Source organism: Myotis brandtii, unplaced genomic scaffold, assembly GCF_000412655.1.
Source record: "Myotis brandtii unplaced genomic scaffold, ASM41265v1 scaffold105, whole genome shotgun sequence".
Classification (NCBI taxonomy): domain Eukaryota; kingdom Metazoa; phylum Chordata; class Mammalia; order Chiroptera; family Vespertilionidae; genus Myotis; species Myotis brandtii.
The window spans coordinates 1494708-1505960 of record NW_005353538.1 but is presented as its reverse complement, the minus strand read 5'-3'; the positions used below and the strand labels follow the sequence as shown (position 1 = coordinate 1505960).

General features: G+C 42.1%; 2 protein-coding genes across 2 annotated transcripts in view; both read left to right on the top strand.

Moving 5' to 3' along the window:
• Nucleotides 1–9013, top strand: part of UBE4A (ubiquitination factor E4A) — a 56236-nt gene extending 47223 nt beyond the window's left edge. The window contains exons 17-20 of the mRNA XM_005856790.2: nucleotides 2510–2690; nucleotides 3100–3247; nucleotides 4965–5122; nucleotides 6245–9013. Of these exons, the coding sequence (XP_005856852.1) occupies nucleotides 2510–2690; nucleotides 3100–3247; nucleotides 4965–5122; nucleotides 6245–6371 (614 nt within the window). The 3' untranslated portion in view covers nucleotides 6372–9013. The remainder of the gene's footprint in view (nucleotides 1–2509; nucleotides 2691–3099; nucleotides 3248–4964; nucleotides 5123–6244) is intronic.
• Nucleotides 9014–10897: 1884 nt separating this feature from the next.
• ATP5L (ATP synthase, H+ transporting, mitochondrial Fo complex, subunit G) overlaps nucleotides 10898–11253 on the top strand; it is a 7346-nt gene continuing 6990 nt past the window's right edge. The window contains exon 1 of the mRNA XM_005856791.2: nucleotides 10898–11250. Within this exon, the coding sequence (XP_005856853.1) occupies nucleotides 11206–11250 (45 nt within the window). The 5' untranslated portion in view covers nucleotides 10898–11205. The remainder of the gene's footprint in view (nucleotides 11251–11253) is intronic.

The window sequence follows — 11253 nt, the reverse complement described above, 5'->3', positions numbered from 1 at the left end:
ATAAGTATCACATGATCTCACTCATATGTGTAATCTAATTAACTCCAGAGACCCAGAGACAGAGAAGCATGAAACAGACTGATGCATTTCAGAGGGGATGCTCTAAATTGAAATGAGCCATCAGCACAGAGACACAGAGAATTTTTTAAAACCCCATACTAAGATTTATCATTGTGACATTTCAGAAAATCAGGGTAAAAAAATGATCCTACAGGGACCCAGAGAGAAAGTCAGGTCATATACATTGTTTAAGTACCAAAATGTCTTTGAAATTCACAACAGTAACATCTGAAGCTGGAACACATTCCTGATGGGAAATATTTTTTTCAGCCCAGAATCCTATACCCAGCCAAACTATCAGTTCTATTAGAGGGTAAAGTATAAGGCCATTTTCAGACATGAAGGCATCAAATTTACTTTCATCAAAGCTACAATAATATATACTCACCCAGCTGGTGTGGCTCAGCGGTTGAGCATCGACCCAGGAACCAAGAGGTCACGGTTTGATTCCCAGTCAGGGCAGATGCCCAGGTTACAGGCTCAATCCCTAGTAGGAGGCTCTCTCTTTCTCTGTAAAAATCAATAAAAACATTAAAAAAAAAAAAAAAGATACACTCTATCAAAATGAGAGAATAAACCCAGAAGGAGCTAGATGGAATCCTATAAGAGACACAAAGGAAGTTCCCAGGATGATGGTAGAAGGAGCTCGTATAACCACCACGCAACAGACCTACAGAGCAAGGAGTCCAGATTGGAGTGACAGATGGAAACTTCCAGAAAGAACATTTCCCAAAATGCAGAACTGCTAGAAATTATCCTATTGGGAATTTTACATTTCTGATAAAGAGACCTCTCTCAAAATTAACTTCTGTAGCTACAGATGGAGTTCCTTCAATGACTGGAAAAAACAGTGGTTTCGCGGCAATACTGCAAAAAACAAAAAGTGAAATTTATGACAGATCCAAGATTCATCATATGCATTGCATTATATCAAGAAGTATTATGCACGAAGGTAATAAACATGGAAAATGTGTTGACATCTATCAAAAAAAATTATCAATTTCATAAGATCTCAAAGCTTTAATCAGCAACAGTTCTCTGCTTTCTTAAGTGAATTAGCAAATATTCCGGCTTGTGCTACTTACTATATCGAGGTACGTTGGCTATCCTGCTCCAAGGTTCTGTGCATGCATACAAGTCCTTTGGTTGATCTCTCCCCTCTGGTAAAGAGTTATAGAAAGATTTAATGATAGGTTCTCTGAAAATAAGCAAACAAAAACCCCAGAGTTATACTAAAATTTAGTTCACCCTTGTACAATGCAGGGGTTAGTGACACTGACCCCCCACCCCGGCACAGTGGAAAACCCATGTGTAACTTCTGACTCCCCAGAAGTTAACTACTAATGGCCTACTATTAACTGCAAGCCTTACTGATAATATATAGTCGATTAACACATATGTATGTCTTATGTATTATATACTATATTCTTAGAATAAAGTAAGATAGAGAAAAGAAATGTTATTAAGAAAATCCTAAGGAAGCCCAACCAGTGTGGCTCAGTGGTTGAGTGTGGACCCAAGAACGAGGAAAAGCAGTTGAAAAATGAAGATTTAATGTACTTTCCGACATGCAACATGAACAAATCAAGTTTAAGTGAAACTGCATCGTATCAAAAAATTTTAAGCCTTAGAACTGAATTTGAAACAAGGTTTGCAGATTTTAAATTTTTGGAAGACAAGTTTTCTTTAATTTTTTTCAATAAATATAGAATCAGTACCTAATCAAATGCAAATGCAGGTAATTGAGATTCAGTGCAATTCAGATTTAAAGGCAAAATTCAGTGAAGTTGGTGTGCCTAAATTTTACAAATATTTACCTGCCAGCTTTGAAAATTCACATGAAATTATTTCCATGTTTGGAAGTACTTATCAGTGTGAGTAGTTATTACAATTATGAGAGGAAATAAGTCTCCTGTCAGATCCAGAATTACTGACATTCACCTTGGGGCAGTTTTGAACGTAATCACTGAGAACAAGATTTCCCCAGAAGTAAGAATGATAAGCAGGCTCAATTCCCAGTGGAAGGTGTGCAGGAGGCAGCTGATCAATGATTCTCTCTCATCATTGATGTTTCTATCCCTCTCCCTTCCTCTCTCTAAAATCAATAAAAATATAAAAAAAGAAAATCATAAGGAAAAAAATACATTTACAGTATTTATTGAAAAAAGCAACTGCATATAAGTGGACCCATGCAGTTCAAGTCTATATTGTTCAAGGGTCAACTGTATAAACAAGGTGTTAACAGTCTTTATTTCTGGGTGGTAGTTTTTACATCTTGTTCATTTGCTTTTGCTTGTCTATATTTTCTAATATTACTGCAATGAAAATGTATTAAAATTACTTATGTAATTTTAAAAAGTAGTAGTCTCCAGAGGTCTCCCAGCAAAACTCTAAGACATAAGTAAAAGATTGCTAATGGATTGAGTTTTCAGTCTGGCTTTCCTTCCAGAGATCAAATCGCTCTTTGTGCACCCTTTCCTGGCTGAGCGCATCATCTCCATGCTGAACTACTTCCTGCAGCACCTGGTTGGCCCCAAGATGGGGGCCTTGAAAGTCAAGGACTTCAGTGAATTTGACTTCAAGCCCCAGCAGCTCGTATCAGATATCTGCACGATCTACTTAAATCTTGGGTACTTGAGATTTAAATTGGGCAAGCCAGAGGGGGATGCTAATGTTTTAATTGGGAGCTTTGATAATAGAATAATGTGGAAGTAGAAAAGAAATGGTCCATTTCAAGTTGGTTGATGAAAGGATCTTCTCTAGTTTTAAATGAGATTTTTGTGTTACCTGTGGGACAGACATTGTTCAGAATTTCCAACATTCTGCCTTGATTTGTACAAAGATAAACTCTGCTGGTTGTACTGTTGTTTGGAAAAGCAGTATTCCTTTAAAGCCACAGAATACTTGATAGACCTTCCTAAAAATTAGAAATGTTTATCAAAAGAGCATTCATGGCATTTAAGTGATGGGGACCCTTGTCCCTCAACCCACTGATTACCTCCTCTGATGCTCCATTTCCCTCCCATGCTGACCTTCCAGGAATGAGGAGAATTTCTGTGCCACTGTGCCCAAAGATGGGCGTTCCTATTCCCCGACTCTTCTTGCACAGACCATCCGAGTTCTGAAGAAAATAAATAAGCCTGGAGATATGATTGTGGCTTTCACCAACTTAGCAGAGAGAATCAAGGTGAGAAGGAGGAGGGTTTGTTTATTAACATGTTCTATAAAAATCCCATGGTTGCCCTGGCCAGTGTGGCTCAGTTTGTTGAACATTGTCCCGTGTACCGGAAGGCCGCTGGTTTAATTCCCTGCCAGGACACATACCCACATTGCAGGCTCGATCCCTGGTCAGGGTGTGTACGGGAGGCAACAGGTAGAAGTTTCTCTCCCCCTTCCTCTCTCTCTCTAAAGATCAAGAAAAACTTTTTTTTTTAATTACATTATTGACTCAGCTGTACTGCTCTTTACCCTGTTTTGGAGGGTAGGCAGAAACATTGCCTTGAGAAAATATAAACATGATTAGTCAATAACTAGAACTACTGAATTCTTAATACTGCTATTTTTTTATTACTGGTTTGAGAGAGAGAGCAAGGTACAGAGAGAAACATTGATACTTGTTGCTCTTATCTATGCATTCATTGATTGGTTCTTGTATGTGCCCTGACCAGGGATCAAACCTGCAACCTTGGCCTATGGGGACGACGCTCTAACCAAGGCTGTTCTAACTGTTCTTTTTTTTTTTTAGTTTCAATTTATTGTGGGGGGGGGGGGTTAAATATGCTTTTTTGTTAATTTCTAGAGAGAGAGGAAGAAGGGAGAGATAGAAACATTGATGAGAGAGAAACATGGCTGCCTACTGCACACCCCCTACTGGCGATCAAGCCCACAACCCAGGCATGTGCCCTGACCAGGAATCGAACCAGCAACTCTTTGGTACATGCTCAACCACGGAGCCACACTGGCCAGGCAATACTACTACTACTACTACTACTACTACTACTTTCTCTAGTGTGAGAGTGAGAGTAGAAAAATGGATTTAAGAAGCTTCTGCTAGAAGAGTATACAGAGTTTTGTAGGCTGTTTTTATGAAAATGTTTGTGCAGTGTTACTAATAGATTTGAAAATCTATATTGTTAATGCTAAAAAGCAGAACTTCTTAGAATAGAATTCAAAATGAGTTGTTTTAGTTATTTTTATTGGTTTTCTCTGTTCTCTATATTTGTGATTGGTAGTTGGCTTTTGTAGGAATAGCCATACATTTTAAAGATTAGAATACTGCATTGTATTTAGCTAATAATCCCTTTGGGGTATGACAGAGCTTCATTAGCAGTTATGAAAACAGAAAAACCATGGCACAGTGTCCGATAGAAAACTTTCTTTATTGATGTCAGTCCTTCCTTCATCGAGTTACTTATTTCTTGAGTTGGGCTTCATCTTTGCCTCCAGTTTAGCCAGATGGGGCCCTGAGTCATGAAAGAATCAAAGGTTAAAGGCACTTTTAAATTCTTATACCTGATTGTGCCTAACCCCAGAAACTTCATGAGTGGCTGTGATTATGCAAATAATAACCCTCCAGCTCCTCCCATTTTAGATTCTGACATTTACAACAAGACTGTTGCCAGAAAGATGTGTGTGATGTGCTTCTTTTCCTGTTAACACTTTAACCCATTCTTAACTACTAACAGCTGAGCCGATGGAAGTTTCCGAATTGGGGTTGGATGCTAAATTTGATCCCATAATATCTATCTTGGCTTGTTTAGAAAGCAAAGAATTGTCCTTGTCACTGTAAAGGGTCATTACCTTTAAAACACGCCCTTTCAGGTTCGACACCCTTTAAGGTGCAGTTACTGAGCATTTGAACCCGTCACTCTGAATTCAGCTCAGTGCTGGCTGTTTGTGCTCAGTCTCTCGCAGACCTGCAGCAGCAGGAAGAGGAGACCTACGCGGACGCCTGCGATGAGTTCCTGGACCCCATCATGAGCACCTTGATGTCTGACCCTGTGGTGCTGCCGTCCTCCAGAGTCACTGTGGACAGGTCCACCATCGCCAGGCATCTGCTCAGGTACGCCCGCCGGCAGGCAGCCTCGGGGCAGGCGGACGGCCGCTGCTGCACCTTTTCTCCCAGCTTTCTGATCACGGTGTAGTGCGCCCCGGAGGTGCCAGAGATGACTTACTGTTAATGTGATGGGGAGGCATTGGTGGAGGTGTATCACTTGATTGTTAAGGATTTAAACATTCAAAACAAGAAACCTTGTTGTGAAATACTGGTCTAACCTTATCTATTCCTTCCTTAAAGAAATAATTTGTTAACATGTTATAAAATATTTTAACCTGGAGTCTGAGTGGATTTAAATTGCTTTAATTTTATAAAAATATAAAAGGTAGGGGTATCTTTTTATTATTCAGGCTTTAAACTGTATTCATCCCACGGGTTAACTCACATCTCCTGCTGTTGCTGCTGTCAGTCGTGGTGTCCAGGGAGCTCCCGGCTGCCTCTCTCGGGGCAGCATTGCCTAGAAAGGGTCTGAGAGACTTGCCTGTTTAAAATGAAGTTATGGAAGTTGACCCAAATTTAAGGAAATACAATTTTTAAATATTGGGGGAAAAGGATTTCCTATTTCATGGTATTTGGTATTAAGTATTCACTATATGCATGATGCTGTGCTAGGTGGGACATCTTTTCAAAGTGTGAGTGAAAATTTATATTTTATTGGGGCCTCAGAATAAAAAGGAGAAGATATACCAGCCCTTAAAGTATGTTATAAACCTTCCTACCTGTCAGGAAGCCATGATCTGCATCTACTTGGATAGCAGTCAGCTGAGTGGGTCAGGTGTCCGTTCACAAGGCTTTATCCCCTGACATCTCCTTCTGTGTTGAGAGCCCGTCACTAAAACTAAGCTCTTCCTGCTGCCGTGAGTGTGCAGGGTCTCCACAGAGGGAAGCTGACTCGGATATCTGAACAGTGTAGACATAAAGTTTGTTTAGAAGCAGAAAGACAAATTAGCTAAATAATCTGAAAAGGAAAAAAAACCTCCTGAATCATTCTTTCTAACCTCAATTCAGCACTTCATTCAAATGCACTCTAGCTTCAGTCTCCAAGTAAGATCCCAGGTATTCTAGTTTTGGCTTAGGATGTTAGAACTGATGAAAATAACCCCATTTTCCTTTCTCTCTTTCTCCCAGTGACCAAACAGATCCCTTTAACCGTAGCCCCCTCACCATGGACCAGATCCGGCCAAACACAGAACTAAAAGAAAAAATCCAACGGTGGCTCGCAGAGAGGAAACAACAGAAGGAGCAACTTGAATAAATACTGCGACCTAAACCAACCAAAACCAACCCCAGAGTGAAGATAAACAGTTGTTTGTGATTTCTCTTTGGTTCTGTTCCTTTCTTTCTTTTTTTTTTTTCTTTTTTTACTAAATTGGAGAACTGCTCTTGCTCAGATTATGATAATTAAGATTCCTAAGAACTTGACAAGGCTCTCCTAGCTTACAGGATATTATAATTATACCCCCACCAAGTCTGGAAATCATCACTAATTTTTACCCTTTGTTCTCTCTCCCTATTCCTTCTTCTCCCCTTTCCTACCTTAAATTATATTAATTTCCACTGCTAAAACTTCCTGCCACCTTACTATTTTTCTTCCAAGAACTGCTCAGACATCTTTGGTGATCACTGCTTTTAAGTATATGATGTCACATATTTCAGTGACAGCTGATATCGTCAAAAAGCCCTGTGTTCTCAAGGTATTGACTAGTCTTCATGGCCCAGACTTCAGCTCTTCTTTTTGTACAGCGCTGCAGTATTACAGGGTAACCTTCCACATCAAAGCAGGTAGCTACGCTTGAGTACACTGTGAGATGATAGATGAGATGAAAAAAGAAAGGAATCTTATGCAATTCTGTTGATAGCTCTTAATTTTGTATTATCTCCATAACTCAGAGATATGGTAGAGGACACACACTGTCCCATGGGGTTGTCATTACCAAGAAAACCCCTACAATATTTTGGGGAGGACTGACAGGATAAACTTGCAGTTTTGATACTATCCAGAAAATTCTGAGGTGAAAGAATAAAAGAGGCTGTTTGGCCCAATTTAGCTTATGGAAATCTGTTGCTAAGTAGAGAAGTTGGATAACAAATATTGTAAGCAGGAAAAATGTCATTTTAAGACACTAATATCAACAGTATATCTCAGTATATATATACACCATGTGTTTTTTATATTGGCCTAGCGTAAACTGAGTTCCACTTTAGATCGTCTCTCCATGGTAAGGTATTTACAGTGTGTGGCCACTAACACACTGTTCTAGATAAAATTCCGAGACTGTGAAATGTATATAGTTAATGTCTGAGCTTGTGACCTGAATCCCAAGAACTGCTTCTAACTCAGCCTAGGTCAGCAGTTAACAAAGGAATTTGAGGACAGCTTTGCCCACAAACCATTTTAAATAGCAACTTAGCCCCGTAGAGTTAATAGTTGGGTGGGCCCCCACTTTTACAAGTTGAGCTTGAGTTCCCTACTCAGCTCTGCAGCTTACATGCTAAGTGAGGCACATTCCCCTATGGACTGTCTATATCACTGTCCCTCTAAGCCCAAAGATAACCTAAGTGACAAGAAAAAGGGTATGATCTGGAAACGGGTCATTGCTTCATTTAGAGGACATTATTGTTAACCATGGTGTCTTTCAAATAAGATGTCAATTTCATAATATTCCAAGTTTCTGTCACCAGCCCTTGATATGTTTTTGATGGTATCAACTGGAAAAAAAACAATGAGAGGGCATCCCACACTAGATTAAAGATGTTGCCTATTGCTGTGCAAATGCCAGAACATCAGATAGGAATTCAGTGTTGCCTCCTGGGCCTTGAAGGCATGGGTTGACAGAATTTGTTTATTTCCTTAAAATAAGCTTCATGTCATATTTATTAGCCTCCTTTACTGAGAATGAACTGTGTATACAATAAGCTTCTACCACCTTGCATTATCTTCCCAGCCCAATCACATAGGATGTTTTCTTTAAAAGACCAGTTTTTTATAGGAGAAATTTGGAGGAAAAATGGGCACAAAACCTCAAAAGGCAGCGTTCCCAGCAGCTTTCTAGTCAACAACCTGTATGTTTGTATCTGTATATGTATTCCACGTCTGTCTTCAGATTGTAAGCCTTTTCTGGCAAGCTTTTTTAAAATTATTATTAAAGCCCTTTTCCTGAAATTTATGAATGGCTATGGCACCATTAATGCTGCTGAATGTCTTAAACTCATTACATAGGCAAGTGCATAGCCACTACTGGTAAGAAACCATGTAATTTAAGAACATCCAAAAATGAGACTAAAAATTATCATTTTGGTACAACGCAGTGCATATACGCACTTGGAAGCTTGAAGAGGTATTTTGTTATCTGGAACTAAAAACCAGCTCAAAATCTATGAGAGCAGACTCTCTGACATACCTAGTTTGATGTGTTGGCTTTGCTGGAGTATGATAGGAAAGTGGAGACTCTAATCAGCTCTAACAGTGCTTACTAAGAGGGTAGTACTGAACTTAGGAAATTTAATAGGTTTCATCAAGCAATCTGGTTTTTTTAAATGGATATGTAAAACCTAAAAGAAACTTTAAAGGTTTCACACTCTACAAAAGCTTTATTACTTTATTTGATGCTGGTTGTGAAGCAGCCATTGCACAGAGCGTAAGTGTACTGGGTGCCTTTACCAGCCAGGGGCTGATACTGCACTGTTGGTGACATGAGTACATAATGCACATGCTCTACCTGCTAAACAGGAAACGAACTTAAAGACAAAAAAAAAACAAAGAACAAAAAGGTTGACTGAAATAAAACTTGATGGACATAACTGTGTTCTGAAACATTCCAGGAAGGTTATTTCTTGTCAAACTCACCTGGGGGTATTTGTTCAAAGCTTGTATGTAATAAATGAATTCCTAACTTACAACCTTTGTCATCACTTCCTTTATGACAGTATTAAAAGCTCGCAGCAGTTTCAGACTGTGACCTGGCTGACCTAATCTGCCTGAGCAGTTAGCCTCTGGATCCTGTAGTCGTCTTGGAAGAGGAGTCTCCTAATCGGTTCGCTTTGGGCTCACTCTTTATCTGGCCTACACCCACGTCTTTCAATCATTTACTGTCATGTTCCCTTGCCCCGTGTTTCTGTACCCTCTGCCGTGCAAGACCTCAGCCTAGGTTAACCCAACCATTCCCCTGTTCCAGTATCCAAACTACAGACCATTGTTGGAGAAAAATGACACCATCTTTACCATCACCTTGTGGTTTCTAACATTGCCCAAAACCCTTTTATGTCTGTAACTTCCACAACTATTCCAAACTCTAACCTCTTTTCTCAAATTCTCACCCTTCACACTCAGATGACCTTGCCTTCTAACTCACTAGAAAGATACACTTAGAATTTTCACTCTCGCCCTAACCTGTTTGGCTCAGTGGATAGAGCGTAGGCCTGCGGACTCAAGGGTCCCAGGTTTGATTCCAGTCAAGGGCATGTACCTTGGTTGCGGGCACATCCCCAGTAGGGGGTGTGCAAGAGGCAGCTGATCGATGTTTCTCTCTCATCGATGTTTCTAACTCTCTATCCTTCTCCCTTCCTCTCTGTAAAAAATCAAAATATATTTAAATATATATATATATTTAAAAAAGAATTTTCACTTTCAAACATTCTCTCCCATCATCCCCCTGTGGGGAAGGCCCACCTTCCCAAGGCTGATCCCTCCAGCCTGCTTTCCTGCCTCATCAGGACGTCAGCCCTTCTCTATCTCCCCTCTCTCCCTTGACTTCCACATCCCTGTGTGGCTTTCTGACTTGTTTTCCTTTACAGCCATGTTTCTTCATTCATTCACTCTGACTTCTAATCTTTTGAAACTGCTCCAGCTAATGTTTCCATATTGCCGACTTAACGTCCCCATCTTTAACTGACTTCTCTTTAGTATAAGGCAGCTGGATCACTCCACCGAAATCCTGCTCTTGGCTCCTAGTTTTTCTTCCCACCTCTATTCCACCCATCCAAAAGTTTTACTTCTTCTCAGGCCTCCTCGGGGCACCGTAGTCATTTTTTCAAGTGCCACTTCCCTACTACATGTTTTCTTCCTGTCATGCTCAACTATAAAGTTTCAGGTCAGCAGCACGCCTAATCCGATAGTGCTGTCTGCACTGCAACCTCTTCAGATCCCGGCTCTGCCATTCATAGCTACGCGGCCATTTATCAGACGAGGACACGACCTAATTTACAGCTTTCTTTATATCAAAATGCCTGGCACACCGGGAATCCTCAGTAAACGTGGTTTTGTTCCTCCTATCTGCATAGTTTCCCGCGGCTGGTTAGGGAGTTGGGGGAATAGGATTCCAATCCTTTTAAGAGGACGAGGGGGAACCGGAATTCCAGCTAAAGAAAGGCTGTGGGGGCGCCTGCTCTGCCCCGGACTTGACATGTTTGGCCAGGAGCCTCTCTGGCTTTGTAGAGCGTTCGAGTTGGCCTGCAAGGGTCAGCGCAAGCCCTCATTCCCTAAGTTCTCCAAAGCACTAGCACCCTGGGCGGGAGAGTGGAGGCGGGTCCAGGGAGCCGCTCTGCGCACGCACCTCTCCTCCCCTCCCCTCGCCGTCTTCCGGCTCCAGGCGGCGGGGCGGAAGCGTGGAGGACGGGTCCAGAGAGCCGCAGGACGCAAGCGCCTCCTCTCCCTTCGCCGTCTTCCGGCTCCGGGCGGCGGGGCGGAAGCGTGGAGGACGGGTCCAGAGAGCCGCAGGACGCATGCGCCTCCTCTTCCTTCGCGGTCTTCCGGCTCCGGGCGGCGGGGCGGAAGAGTGGGGGCGGGTCCAGAGAGCCTCAGGGCGCTTGCGCTGCATTCCGGCTCCGAGCGACTGCCCCAAGAAGTGCCTGCTCCCCCGGGAATCCTGGGTTCTCCTCGAAGACTCTCGCCCTTTCGTGCCCACTCTCCTCTGTGGCTGAAGAAGCTACATTCACCAGCTGGATTCCGGAAGGGCCGTGGGACATCTAAATATCGTGGGCCGGCGCGAGGAGGACGGCCTGACCTTGGACGCGGAGCGGGGTCCTTCGGCGGGTCCTTTCGAGGGTGACATTCAGCCGGAGGTTCGGGCTGCAGTGTCCCTCCCGGCGCCATGGCCCAGTTTGTCCGGAACCTCGCGGAGAAGGCCCCCGCGCTGGTG